The sequence below is a fragment of the Eleutherodactylus coqui genome, chromosome 2, assembly GCF_035609145.1.
Source record: "Eleutherodactylus coqui strain aEleCoq1 chromosome 2, aEleCoq1.hap1, whole genome shotgun sequence".
In the NCBI taxonomy this organism is placed as follows: domain Eukaryota; kingdom Metazoa; phylum Chordata; class Amphibia; order Anura; family Eleutherodactylidae; genus Eleutherodactylus; species Eleutherodactylus coqui.
The window spans coordinates 211092769-211108292 of NC_089838.1; the positions used below are offsets into that span (position 1 = coordinate 211092769).

At 44.2% G+C, this 15524-nt stretch overlaps 1 protein-coding gene across 1 annotated transcript in view; it reads left to right on the forward strand.

Moving 5' to 3' along the window:
• Positions 1–5483: 5483 nt before the first annotated feature.
• The window catches only part of ULK3 (unc-51 like kinase 3), a 28494-nt gene continuing 18453 nt past the window's right edge, over positions 5484–15524 (forward strand). Inside the window, exons 1-4 of the mRNA XM_066592404.1 lie at positions 5484–5715; positions 8867–9007; positions 11329–11449; positions 12521–12625. Coding sequence (XP_066448501.1) covers positions 5620–5715; positions 8867–9007; positions 11329–11449; positions 12521–12625 — 463 coding nt within the window. The 5' untranslated portion in view covers positions 5484–5619. The remainder of the gene's footprint in view (positions 5716–8866; positions 9008–11328; positions 11450–12520; positions 12626–15524) is intronic.

Sequence of the window (15524 nt, forward strand, 5' to 3'; positions counted from 1 at the left end):
TATATATATATATATATATATATATATATATATATATATATATATATATATATATATATATATATATAATTATACACACACATATGACAAGGCACAGGCATGGATGTAAATAATTTGCACTTAAAATACTATCACAGAAGTACAAATATCTTTAGACACTGATAAGTGAGTGAAGCTTTTATGGTCCCTGAGTTGCCGTTTTTGGAAGGCTTTTTTTCCCCCAAACCTCAGAAAAGATTGCAAAAATAAAAATGGGGGGGAAATTAACAAAAATAGTGTCTCGCATGTCATTCCTAATTTTTTTTCGTGATAAAGTAAGATGTAGCTAATTTATTAACCAGTATGAGCTGTGAGCAGTGCAGATTTGCACAATAAGGCTGCCTTCACACACCGCATATCTGCTGCGAGCTATCACTGCTATAGGAGTTTCTTGTGGGTTTTAACCCTTGTATTTCATGGGTTGGTTAAGTCCATAACATAAATAGACCTGCTGGATTTAGAATCCACAGCGTACTTCAAAAACACCGTGGATTTAATGCAGAAGTGTTCCACTCCACGTTAATGAGATTTTTGAACTCTCCTCCACATGGCTTGTGCTGTAAATGATGCATAATTACTGCTGCAAAATCCACTGCGGAAAGTCTGTAGCATTTACGCTATGTGTGAAAGCAGCCTACTTTATGCCAGCTTCTGCCGTACATTTGCTGGGCAGTGGGAGGCTACGCCCATCCGGCTAATCTCTGCAGAATTTTCAGCAAAGTGTGACACAGATCTCTTCCATCCACCCGCCTACCAGTCAATGCAAACGGGCAGTTGCTCACTCAATGCCATCGGTGGCTGTGAACACGGGTGACTAGTGCCAAAAATGGCTGTTTCAAGCAATTCTTTGCGTGATCTCGCCCCATGTAAATGTACTAGTCTGAAGGAAGCCCTAAACAAGAGCGGTGATCTCCAACCTGTGACTTTCCAAGTGTTGTAGAACTACAACTTCGAGCATGCCTTGACAGCAGTTAAATGCGATGGCGTGGAGTGATGTGTTTTTTGTTTGTTTTTTCTTCGCAGCAAGAGCTTAGCATGGCATTTTTTTCTGGCCTTTTACCATGGTCTTTTTTTTCTATAAACGCTAAAAACAAAAAAAAAATGCACCAAAAAAAAAAAACTTTGTTAAAAAAAAAAGGAGGGGGGGGGGGACCTTAATTTCATGTCCTTTTTTACAAGCTAGAAAAAAGACTGAAGAGGAAGCATGAAGGGTTTTCTGGGACTATAATATTGATTACCTTTTTCATAGGAGAGAAGTGGGGAGATGCAGCCTGACTGTCTCTGTGGGAGGAGACTCTGCATGCCATACTACATATCATGTTGCCTTTCTTAGGCTACATTCACACGGGTGAGTATGCTATCAGTCCGAGAAAATCTGCCAGATATCCCGCTTGTCAACGTGTGTGTTACCCACAGATCTAAGGCGGGTTTCATGCAAAAACGCCCCGCATCACTCCTGTGAAATTGCGATCCTCCGACACACGTGAAGCAAGTGGATCCCATTGATTTGAATTGGAAACATCACATTGTACGGCATGTGATGTGTTTGACTATCCCATTGTAAACAATGGGCAATGCGTTCCGAGGGATGCGAAAAAGTAGGACTTTTTTTTTTTTTTTTTTTTTAAACCTTGCAGCTGTGAAGGAATGACTTCATTCAATAATAATGGAGTTCATAGTTGCATGAGTTTTTGAGCATTTTGCAACGCACAAATGGCGCAAGATTGGCGCTCGTCTGAATGTAGCTATATAGTTAGGTTAGTATATATAAATGTACATTTAAGATGGAATGATTATTCAAAAATCAAACGAGCAAACGTGAACAATAATTATCGTTCACTTTTGCTGGAATGATTATAATCAATCATTTGGTCTAAACACAAGCCAGCAATGGGATGGTACGGGAGATTAGCAACTAGCTCCCGCCCAGTCCTGCCCCCTCCCATTGCAAACAGCCCGCAAGGGGAGCGCAGAGGAGGAGAGAAGGGGAAGGGAGTTTAGCAGTCACGCTGTCGTATTCCGGGCAGGAAGATAGTTCCAGGACGCTTTCCTGGCTGAAATGCGCTATCTTTGCCGGGCGCTTTTACGCGGCAGAAAATCGCCTGTCTGAACTGATGCATTGGAATCCAATGCATCAGATGGTAGCGTGTATCGGATGGCCGTGAAAATGGCAGCCGATATACGCTCGTGTGACTAAAGCCTAAGGGTTCTTTTAGAACAAGTGCATATAATAACGCACAGCAGCAGGGTCCTTGTATCACAATGTTAACTGCTGCTCTGCCTTATTTCATAACTACGTAGCTCTTCTGCTGGACACCTATAAACCTGGCAGCAGCATTACGGGGCAATGCACTTAATAATGGCAGCCCACACTGAGATGTGAGGACTGGATTGCGCTCAATACTTTATGGTGGCGATGTTTAGCAGTAGCCGGGCAAGAACCTGTACGCCAATGTGCAGCCTGCATCTAGCACCCTGTCAGAGACAGGACACTGCAGAACAGCTTGTTGGAGTCTTGTGAATAAGCCACCAGATTATTACGACTGCTTTGCATTTCTCTATATAAACTATGCAATAATAAAACGCTTCAGAAGAGCTTGGAAACATCACTTGAGTTGTTTATTACTGTGTTCTTTGATGCATCAAGTATACAATTAGGCATACCTGATTGATAAGGTATGAAATCCTTTGAGTATCGCCTAAATTAAGTGATTACTCCAACACTAATGGATCACATACTGAACATGAGTCAACAATGTGAAAAAGGCAAACACAATTCTGGGATGTATTAAGAGAAGCATAGAGTCTAGATCACGTGAGGTCATTATCCCCCTCTACTCTTCCTTTGTCAGACCTCATCTGGAATACTGTGTCCAGTTCTGGGCACCCCACTTTATATAAAGCATAGACAAACTGGAGCAAGTTCAGAGAAGAGTTACCAAGATGGTGAGCGGTCTGCAAATCATGTCCTATGAAGAACGGTTAAAGGATCTGGGAATGTTTAGCTTGCAAAAAATGGAGTCGTAATAGCGGTCTACAAATATCTCAAGGGCTGTCGCAGTGCAGAGGGATCAGCCCTATTCTCATAGGAAAGGAAAGTCTAGAAGCAATGGGATGAAACTGAAAGGGAGGAGACACTAGATATTAGAAAAAAGTTTTTTTTTTTTTTTTTTAATCAAATTTTATTGCCATTTTTTTTAAAAAGAATTAACAATACAAACAGCATCAACATATCATATACCAAATATGTACAGGTCTGAATATCTATTGTTTCTAGAAGCGTTCAGCTTAGCTTTGGCCCGAGGGGGAAGGGGGGAGGTACCCCACCAACTTCCAAAAATTCGAAACAGGCTAGATAAATCAGTGCGAGTCCATCCGGATCCCCACAGGCGTATGACAGGACAGACCGTATACATATGCAAATATAACATAAAAAGAAGAACGAGTAACGGACAAAATAATAGAGACAATACGAGAAGAGACATGAAAAGGAAAGCAGACTGAGAAGGGAAGAAAAGAGGGAAAAGAGGGAGGGGGGGGGTATAGGGAGGAAGGGAAGGGAGGTGGGGCGGGAGTCCCGGCCATCCTCGGATAGTGTCTAGCAACAGGGAGCTGATGCCCGTCGTCCGGGTCCACCCCTACAATCTGATTCCACTACGTAGGAGTCTCGCCCAGCTAGTACACCTGAGGCTTTCATGGTTGTGATTATGACTATCCAACTGGTAGCTAAGCCTACCAGATGACCGCTCTCCACGGAGCCCACATTTCAACATATTTATCGTGGGTTCCCTTAGACCAAGCAGAGAGCTCCTCAAAGTTTGCTAGGGTATCCACTCTGTCCTTCCACTGGGTGACTGTCGGAGGCTCCTTCTGCTTCCACCTTAGTGGAATGAGGGCTTTTGCTGCATCTATTATTAAGGCAACCAGTTTATGCCGCAATGGATGGCATAGAAAAAACTTTCTGACAGTGAGGGTGATCCATCGAAGTTCCACTCATTGAAGTCCTCAAACAGAGGCTGGACAGACATCTGTCTAGGATGACTTGGTGGATCCCGCACGGAACAGGGGGTTGGACCCGATGACCCTGGAAGTCCCTTCCAACTCCACCATTCTATGACATCAGAAGGGGCAACTAGATCAGACAGGAAAAATTAAATCATGTGGGGTCCTCTCAGTAAAGTCTGTCTAGCTTCATGACGGTATGTGTGAACAATTATGTCCAACATATGCAATCACCTGACCCATTTTGTTTATGGGAGGTTAGCTTAAGTACCACACGGTAAGGGCTCCTTCACACGAGAGGAGCAGGAAAGCAGAATCCCCAGCACAAGTGTGAAAGCACCCTAAAATGATCAAATAACTAGAATTGTAGTAAAACTAAAAAGAAATCACAAAACCAGTAAAAAAATTTTTTTCAAAATCCAATTATTTAGCTAAATCACAATTAAAAGAGGATTTGTCATCGAGACATTTCATTTATAGAAGGCCGTCCATGGTGCTGAGACAGAGCATCTGTTTATCTGAGCATCCAAATGTGGTCCCATGCAGAGACCAACTTCTATGACTTCCATATGCCCCAATAGGGCATATCGACAGGCGATGTCTTTATGAGTCAACCCCTTTCATGCAGTTCTTGCTGCTTCCCTGAACGCAGGTGAAGGCCAGGGTTTGGATTTTCAATCCTCCGTATCTTTGCTATTGTAGTATGCAAATGTCCAAAATCTTGTCCCATGCTGGGCACTTCTGTAGAGGTGTGCCTGCACATGCACAGTAAAGCAAGCAACCAACAACTAACGTAAGGGGTCTGTACCTAATGGATACTCATCGGAAAAGGTTCCTTAAAAGGTCAGAAGCTCCAGACCCTGTCCTCTGCAGCAGCTACATAGTCATGGCGGACCATGCTTAAAGGGGTATTCCAGCTACACACTTTTATCATCTGTCCTTGGACACATGCTCCTATTTTGGGATACATCTGCATTCAGAGAGCAGATCTGGGGGGCAGTTTGTTAGCTCCATCACGTCCATTTGCCATGAATATCTACATACTTGGTTTTCAGTTATATATAACTTAAAATATCTTCTGAATATATGCATTTATTGCAACAAACCAGTCCGATGTTTTGGGAGCAATATAGTATATTTAATAATGAAAATCTATTTATCGGGCCAAAATGAAGAACACAGGGATGGGGTCAAAAGTAGGAACTGTCCTTCCAAGCGACTGGCACGTTAGAGGTGTGGAGTACAAGCACATATAATGTCAGTTATGTGAGCACAAACAATCCCACACATCCTTGTATTTGGGCATACACACGAAGCACACTTCATATAAGAAGGTGAATAAATGCAACTATCTGCAGATCGCAGCAGTTCAGGGACATTCTGCCTTTCCACCACACGATGGCGCCAGTCTGCAGTCCTCGCCGGGGCTGCTTCCTGTTCCTTTAGCAGCAACGAGGAAGTGTCATGTAGAATGACAGAGCCACAACAACACGGCGTTGGCCGCGGCTGGCGGCAGCTGAGGGGGGCGCACAGGCCGCCGTGCACGGACTGACACACGCGGAGGGTACATGGCACAGCATGGCCGGCTGGGCTCCTCCTCGGCTGAGTGACTTCATTCTGACTGATAAACTGGGCAGTGGCACCTATGCCACCGTCTATAAGGCCTACAGGAGGGTGAGTGGTGCCCGGCAGGGACTGGCATGGAGTAGTGTGCCCCATAACTGGAGGGTTGTAGGGACCAGCTGGTGCAGGAACACCGTTGTCTACCTGGCTGCAGGTGTGACCTCCCAGCAGCACTAGGGAGCTGGCATAAACGTACCAGGGGACACGGGTATGAAGGGGTACCAGTGCAGTATGTCTCCACTGGAAGTATGGGATTGGCCAGGTTGAGCTACAGGTAACATCAAGGGCACGCCCAAAGATGCTGATTGGCTCCCGCAGTGGAGCTATACATACTGTACTACACTAGTACCCTCCGGACAGTGACATAAGCCCAGACCCTCCTCACTGCAGCCGGCCGGGGCTCCCTGTAACCCTGGGCTGTAAACAGAGACACTGTACTGTGCACACTATATATATATACTGAGCTTCATATACTCTTAGCTGCTCCGCACACAGACTTGTCAATGGGGGATTACGGGTTCGGGTCACTGTAGACAGCCGGGAGCGGCGCTGGCAGCGGAGGGGGCATCAGCTTATTTGGTGGGGGAGCATTCTGGAGCAGCCAACAGTTCGCATCGTCAGTGGGCAGCGCCCTATTCTTGCCCGGCTACCTGCAGGTCATGCAGTATGAGCTGCTGTTAGCGGTGAGCTGTGCCCCCGGCAAGCACAGTAAGAATGGCGGGGGGCATCATCAGGTCTCGCCGCCCGCATTGCTGCTGCAGCACTGTGCCCAGGACAAACAGCTGGGGCACAAGAGGAAGGACTTCAGCCCCCAGGAGAGCTCCTCGGCATTCAGGGAGGAGCTGAAGAAGCCCGGGGAGGTTAATCATCGCCAAAAAGATCTCCCAAAGCGGAGGATCTGGGTGTGGAGGGTCCTGACAAGCTGCTGCCAGCTTCCCCTTCCTCATCCTCCTCTTCCTCCTCCAGCTCTTGTTCTGCTGAGGATGTAGCCGCTGCTGGGGACACCCATGTACAGGATCTTCTCTATCTCTTGGTGCTCACCAAGAACAAGCTCCTGATGGACGAACAAAGTGGGCATCGGTACTAGTGTAGTATGTATGTCTCCACCGCAGGAGCCAATGGGCAGCTGTGGGCGTGGGTGTTACCTGTAGCTCAGCCTGGCCAACCCCATACTTCTGGTGGAGACATACTGCACTAGTACCATATGAAGGGTGGCATAATGTGCTCTGCAGTCATACAAGGCGTTGCCGTCAGTTTTGGACTGGTTTCCTGTTCCTCCATCAGCCGCTATATTGCAGGGTGCAAAAGAGCGCCAATGACATTTTTTCCACTCTGTACAAGTCGCAGGATGCAATTGGCCTGCTGTGTTCCGCAAATCTGTGCAACGAAGGACGATAATCCGGGTGTCCACGGGAGGCCTCAGTGGGAGAGAGTAATTTTTATTGGGAAATATGGCGCAAAAGTGTCCTCATTAGGGCTCCTTTACATGGGCGTATTTGCACATGCAATACACAGAGAATAGAGCCTATTAGTTTCAATGGGTTCATTCTCACATGCGCAAAAAAATAGTACATGCTCAAAGATCCCATAGAAGCCTATGGGGGGGGGGTGTGAAAATACGCGCACAGATACGTAATACGCTGCACAATTCAATGAAAGAACCAGCACATCTGGAACTCATTAGGCTAAATAGCCATTAAGATCGGGGCGCGTTCGTCTGCTGCGCGCAAATGAGTATAACCCTGTGTGTACAAAAAGTATATAAAAATACACTGATACATGCACAAAAAAAGCATTGTATGTAGTGCAAATTGTGGCGTGCGCAAAAACTCATTACCTGAGTGAAGGAGCCCGTAGGCTAATTTCACACGAGCGAGTGCGATATTGGTCTATGACATGCTCTAACAGGCATTCTCCTAGTGGACACAAGGCGTTTCTGTGTTAAAAACGCCTCGCATCACTTCTGGGAAGTAGCGCCCCCCTGCTATCACTTTTAGCCTCGGATCGGAAAGTGCTTCCCATTGTTTTGCATGGGAAACCTCGCATCGCAGTCGCGTGCACAACGTATGCCGTGCGCTGCGTTCCAAGGTACTCCCAATGCGCAACTTCTCGGCCATGTGAAAACGGTCTTAGACTAGATGCGCACTAGTTATGAGTGCGAGTTACGCCCAGAAGTTTGGGTGGAAGTCGCATCATTCAGCACACTTATAGAAGTCCACGTGCTGTGCTGCGGCCGTAGATACGTATTGGTAGTCCTGTTCGTCATCCGTGAAACGAAGAGGAATACGACATGTCAGGAGTTATCCTGTCAACCATCGGTCCGTGTGAGAATCATCAATATGTATGTCCTCAGAGTGCGGCCGCGAATACGCTGGGGGCTTGCGACACTGAGGGAGATTTATGAAACTGCCTAAAATTAAAGATGTTTTTGTTGCCCCTAGCAACCAATCGCAGCGCAGCTTTCATTCCTCATAGTTCTCTTGAATAAGAAAAGCTGCTCTGTGATTGGTTGCTAGGGGCAACAAGGACAATTTTTCTTTAAAACAGTTTTCATAAATCTTCTCCATAGTGAACATTTATATTTTGAGACCAATACGGTTTCATTTTTCCATCAACTGAGCTGTGTGATGATTTTTTTTCCATCTTGATGAGCTGTAGAGTATATTGGGGCCGTTTTGGTCTACATACAACTTTTTGATTACTGTAGGTTCTATTTTTTTTTTATTTTTTATACTTATCTGCTCCCTTGATCCTTTGATGCTCACCACTGAAGATTGTGCCCACACTGCACATCTGACTCTTTTCACAGTGCCCGTGATCTCCTATACACGTCTATGGGAGGGTGCGCACATGGCGGTGTGAAAAGAGCCAGACGTGCAGTGCCAGCGCAATCTTCAGCGGCGAGCATCACAGGATCCAGGAAGTGGATGAGTATAAAAAATCCATCAGTGGCTCCCTTTCACTCCCTAACTTAGTCTATAGTGATGTGGGACGTCACCGGTTCCCTTTAATGGGTAGAGGTACTTGTAGTAATGTACGTGCATCCTATGGGGTCCTAACCGCTTAGTTTATCTGAACTCCCCCAGAGAAGCCTTCTAATCCTCTATCTAACTCTTCCTGATTTATGCTAGAAGGTGTTTGTATATAACTTGTATTATTGCCTTTCCTAACTTGTACCCCCATGTCTCCCATCCCTCGTTAGCACAACACACGGGAAGTGGTGGCCATTAAATGTGTCAGCAAGAAAAGCCTCAATAAAGCTTCTGTGGAGAACTTACTGACAGAGATCGAGATCCTGAAAACTGTCCATCATCCACACATCCTGGAGCTGAAGGACTTCCAGGTTAGCCACGCATGTTCTCTCCTCTTCTTCTACTTACTGTTTAGAGAATCGTTGCTTTCCCTGCTTTAGCCACGCCAGGCTTTTTGGTTACATTGACTGAAAGGGGCTGTCTGGTTGCAATCAACTTTTTAAAATAAAAGGCAAATGGGTTTAAACTATAAAACAAAGGTTTTTACCTTCCGCAGCATTGACGATCCAGCGCTGAATCCCCGCTATTCTTCTGTTGACAGCAGAAGTCAGGTAATCGCTGGCAGCCAATCAGAGGCTTCAGCATCACCATTCCAAACTCCTTGCATCATGTGAGTACTGATGGAAGGAGTACGGGTGGTGACCTCTAATTGGCTGCCAGCAGACGCCTGACTTTTACTGCCAACAGAGACCAGAGGAATTGTAGTTCCGTAGTCCTGGATCGCTGGGGCTGAGCAGGGTAATTACCCTTTTTTATTATTTGAACCCATTTAGAGTTAATTGTAACCAGACAACCTGTTTAAATAGGTACAAATAGTGAAAAAATTGTCTTATTTCAAAGGGTTATCGAACCTAGACAACCTACGTTTAAAAAAGACCCTCCAGCGATTATCTCATCACTACAGGACGCTGCATCTGTAGGAGTAACGTGATCTTACTCCGCTGCCAGGCAGCTGTATGGAGGTCCATCTAATACTTGTTCATGTTGAGTCAAAATAAGGGACCCCTACTAGGATGTCCGGGATATGTAAAGGGGTGATGTGACAGCCCTTCTTAACCCCTTTAGAATCATGGTGTTTTGTTCCTTAAAGGGGTTCTGTCAGCAAAAAAAAAAAATTATACTCACCTGTGCCTTACTGGGCCGTTCACCAGGAGCCTGCTGCTCTCCTGATGTCCCTCCAGCAGCCTTTCTATCGCAGTGCAAAAGCGGGCAAAGTAACAGCTTTCACCACTGCTCTGACCACTGCTGGACGCAAGTACTGCCGCTAGGGTCAGTGGACGGAGCAGTAGCGGAAGCTGGTACTTTGCCCGCTTCTGCATCTAATATGCACAAGTGACGCGTCACGCACTGAATGGCCTGGCTCCGTCTACCCTATGAAGTCCTCGGTGAGTGCACATGCGCCCCCCCTTCCTGGCGCTCTTGCGCACTCACTGTCGACTCTCCGAGGACATCAGAGGTTAGACGCGGCCAGCTTGGCGTCAGCGCACAGGAGCTGCTGGGAGATGACCCCTCTCGCGACATAAATAATGGAGAGAAGAAGTACAACAGGATTAGGTAAGTGTACTTTGTTTTTTTAACTCTTTTCTTTCTACAGGGATGTAGGGCCGGATGCAGGTGAGTATAAATGTTTTTATTTTGCTGACAGAATCCCTTTAAGGACCAGACACTTGTTAGGGATTTTACCCATGTGGCGGTTTTACTGCCCTATTTTATTTCCTTCAGCTACCAGATTATTTTTGCTGCATTTTTTTTTCTTTTAAATCTTTTTTCACTGACTTTTTTTGTGTTTTTAGTTTTATAGGGGTTAAAAAACTAAAAAAATGAACATGTTTACGCTAAAATAAAGTATGGGAACGGGTTCCTCATTTTGTTTCGGACATTTTGATATATTATGTATTGTTCTGGATTACAAGGCACGTCCGGCGACGGTTTTGGTTGGCGTTAGCGGTGGGTCATTTTCTTTTTTACCATCTATATTCCATGACGTCATATAAGACCTCTGGGGGTCATTCATATTGTTTTTTTTTCTTTTTTATATATCACACTTTTCTACTGTAGCTGGCGCATCCATAGAAGCCCCAGTTACAGGGAAAACACCCCTGTAGTGACAATAGTCACTAGCAGAGATGATCAGGAATCTGCTAGGACCCTACAGCTCTGCTGTAACAGGGGGTCCCGGTGGTCACGTGATCGGCAAATTGCATAGTAGAAGAAACACTTCCACTTTCACTTCTTAGTACTTAGCGCTCATGCAACGCTATGTACCCGGGAAAAGAGAAGGCAAAAGAGGTTAAAAAATGCTTCTCCTCCGGGTCCTCGGCTGTGACTAACAGCTGACAACCCGACCTGCTCCTGCTTGATTGCAGCAGCAGAGCCTTTAATCCCACGACGCACTTCTACTGTCAGCGGGATTAAAGCCCAGGACCAAGCGTTGTATATTTACCGAGCTTAGTCCTTAAGAGGTTAACAAGTACAGCTAAAATGAGGGCCAACAACCTTATTCTTGCCATATCACTGCTGGTACCTGGCTGGGCTCTAGAGAATTATACTGATCTGTGTTCGTCCTTTGTCCATAACGTGCTTATTTGTCCTTTATTTTGTTGCATACTCTGGATGGATTTCTGGGTCTCAGTGGGACAGAGATTACATATTCCTCATCACAGAATACTGCGCCGGTGGAGACCTTTCTCGATTTATCCGAACGCGTCGTATTCTTCCAGAAAAGGTTACTCAAATTTTTCTTCAGCAACTAGGTAGGATATACTTCTTACTGCAACTAATGATTCTAAACATCCCTTTTTCCTCCCAAAATGTCAGGAAAAGTAAAGCAACCATTGAGATTCTAGCTTAAAGGGGTTTTCCGGGGATAAACCTTACCTGGTCCAGTGGTGCTGACACCTCTACTTCCTGCCTGGTTTCAACACCTGGCCATGTGATATGGATACCTCCCCTCTCGTTGGTGATGTCATTGCAGGGGACTGGCTGACTGGCTCATTTCAATAACTAAGCCAGCCCCCTTCGCTGCATCAGGTTTAGGGCTCATACCCACGAGTGTGATTTCACAGCATATTACACGGTGAATGGAGTTAATGAAAGTACATTGATTATCATTGATCCATTCACATTAGCATATATACATTGCATGTAATACGTGCGTGAAAAAGATCACAGCTTGCTTCATTTCACCGCGTATTATGTGAGTACAGCCTTGTTGTTCTCTATGGGTAGCATATTCAAAGTTGTCCTTACAAAATGCATGGCATTTGGGTGGTGTTGCATGCGCAATGCCGCTATGAGACAGAGCGGGAATTTGGGGAAAAAAGGAAACAAATCTCACTGTGCATGACCGTGTGCATGAGATATGCTGTCATGTCATGCAAAGTGCACTATCATTGCCATACCGCTGGCTTCAATGGCACCCATATGCCTGTGGAAATGAGCCCTTCCTCTCTTCCTTTCTTACAAGAGAAGCCCCTACATGTGTGTGTACATCATTGTATGTATTTGTGTGCAGAATTATGCAAGCATGTGATATTTGTGTGTGACAGTACTTAGCATGTGCATGCCTGCATGCAAGAGTGTGCTTGTATACAGTCATTTTGCATATGTGCATGCCTGCATTTTTTAATGTGTGTATATATGTGTGCCTCTGCGTATTAAGTGCGTGATTTGTTCACATGTATGTAGTGATTGGGTATATGCATGTGTGTTCATGTATATAGTGAGCGTGCTCACATATGTGCAATTGTTTAACTATAGGGATGCAGCTGTAAGGGTTGAATAAAAGAGAAATTAACAGATCTGTTGTTTCTTCTGTTTTTCAGCAAGTGCGTTGAAGTTTCTGTATGAGAAAAATATCTCACACTTGGATCTGAAGCCTCAAAATATTCTACTTAGTAGCCTTGATAGGCCCCACCTAAAGCTTGCTGGTGAGTGTGGTCATACTAGCCCAACTCTTCTCCCACGATACATGTCTGTGGGGGAAAAGGTTTGGTATGTTCCCCTCTTCTAGCGAGTTAAACTGTTCTTAGCCAGGTCTGCATTTATAGGGATGTCGGGCGAAATAACTGTTGGGTGAACAAGAACTCAGCTGACAGTTATTTAAAGGGGTTGGCCACTTTATACGTACTCAGTATGAGGCTGCATTCAGACAACCATATATCGGCTCGGTTTTCACGTCGGCCGATATACGGCATCTCTCTCTGCAGGGGGAGGAGGCTGGAAGAGCCGGGAGCAGTGCTCTGAGCTCCCGCCCCCTCTCTGCCTCCTCTCCACCCCCCTGCAGTATTTTCAATGAGGAGAGGATAATTCCCCGGAACTTAGCCCCGCCCTCGTTCGTTCCGCCTCCTCTCATTGCAAATAGTGCAGAGGGGCGGAGAGGGGGTAGAGAGTGGGTGGGAGCTCAGTGCACTGCTCCCGCCTCTTCCAGCCTCCTCCCCCTGCAGAGAGAGACGCCGTATATTGGCTGGGCGTGAAAACCCAGCCGATATACGGTCGTCTGAATGCACCCTTAAATGTATCTAAACCCCTTAAGAACAAGGGTGTTTTGGTCCTAAAGACACTTTGGTGGTTTTCCTGCCCTATTTTGTTTTCTTCTACTAAAATTATTTTTGCCGTGTTTTTTTGTGACATATAATGCTATTTTTTATCTTTTTTTTCGCTGACTTTTTTTTCCAATTTTTAGTTTTATGGGGAGCAGAAAGCTAAAAATAAATTTATGGTTTATTTCTTAAATTTGTATATTTACACTAAATTGCATTCCTCATTTTGTTTCAGAGGTTTTACTAAATCATTTATATAATCTTGGATTACAGTGTGCATATGGCGACGGTTTTGGTTGGTGAATTTATTTTATATTCTGTAATTTTTTATTTTTTGTTTTACTTATTCTTGTAACTATTTTTTTTTTAAATGCTAAGACCCTCCATCTAGAAGTCACAGAGGCCTATAAGTCCTTTAATTTACTTTTAAATCCTCACAGAAAAGAACTTTACTGATAATTAATATTTAACTTTTATTCTTATATAACTAAAAGGAGCCATATATGTAATACATAGAGAAAATTTACTATTAAAATTTTTTCTCCAAACACTGTGTTGTGTTTGGATATGCAATTGTGGTGATTAGTACTTGTTTGTTTCCAAATGTGGAACCAGTTTATTTTTGTTTTTATACCCACACAAAACTGCACAAAACTAGGTGCTATGCGTTTTGTGCATAGACACCCTTTACTATGCTGGTAACAATCAGTCTATCAAATTGTAAATTTTACTCTCTTTGTGGTATCTTAGATTTTCGTTAGGTAGTTATAGTATAACCCCCTCCATAAACGTTTATTCTTGGAAGCAGGTTATTTTAACAAGTGGAGCTTTGGTCTATTTATTTCATATAAAATTCCCCGTAAATGTGGGCCCAGATTGGATAGCGTAATGCTCAGCTAATGGTGTTAATGGGTATTCACATCAGATGCCTATTTTATCCCCAAATTTAAACTGATGCATATAATCACTGTCTATTCTGACCAGTATAGGTGGTTCAAGTAAAACCAGCAAACATATTTAAAGTCCCAAAAAAACGGACAATAAAGAAGCGATCCATATCCCAATTAATTCTGGCTCGGGCATATTAATTTAATAACATCATAAAGGTTATGATAAACCAGACAGCTTCCATCCTGATGAAATAACACGTACATCTTATGTTATAGAAACGCGTTGATGGAATAGATGGAATAATGATGGAATTTTATATGAAATAAATAGACCAAAGCTCCACTTGTTAAAATAACCAGCTTCCAAGAATAAACGTGTATGGAGGGGGTTATACTATAACTATCTAACGAAAATCTAAGATACCACAAAGAGAGTAAAATTTACAATTTGATAAGACTGATTGTTACCAGCATAGTAAAGGGTGTCTATGCACAAAACGCATAGCACCTAGTTTTGTGCAGTTTTGTGTAGTTTTGTGTGGGTATAAAAACAAAAATAAAGTGGTTCCACATTTGGAAACAAACAAGTACTAATCACCACAATTGCGTATCCAAACACAACACAGTGTTTGGAGAAAAAATTTTAATAGTAAATTTTCTCTATGTATGTACATATATGGCTCCTTTTAGTTATATAAGAATAAAAATTAAATTTTAATTATCAGTAAAGTTCTTTTCTGTGAGGATCTAAGACCCTCCATCTATGCCAGAGATAAAACATAGGATAGCATTGGGGAGAAGAGCGATGCTAAACACAGACAAAATCTGGAAAAGTAGGGATATCGGCATCGCAACTAAACGCAGGATAGGGCAAACCACCGTTTTTTACATAGTCATATATGCTGCTGCGTATGCCCTGGATGGCGAGAGTAACAAACAGAGAAGTCCTAAATTGTATAAGACCCGATATATCACTGGAGGGCAAGATGGCCAGATTCAGACACGGATTTTGGTCATATAATGCGAGCACAGTTGCTAGAAAAATCTATACTGCTTGGACAGATCAGTGGCAAAAGAAGACCTGACCGTCAAAAGACACAATGGCTGATACTGTCAAAGCTGATACCGGCATGGATATCACACAACTGAAAGCAGTGCAAAACCAAAAAACATGGAGGGAGCTCGCCTTTAGGGTCGCCAAGGGTCGTGAACGACTAAACAGCTAACAACAAGAAGACTCTGCTGCTCTGTCCTGACAGAGTACACCCGTCGGTCACGTGATCACCAGGTCGATTAGCGGAAGTGGCACTTCCGCTTTCCCTGCACTGCACAACTCTAATAAAGCACTATGTAGCCTGTAAAACACTTCTGCCTTCTCCTCCGGGTCTTTGGCTGTC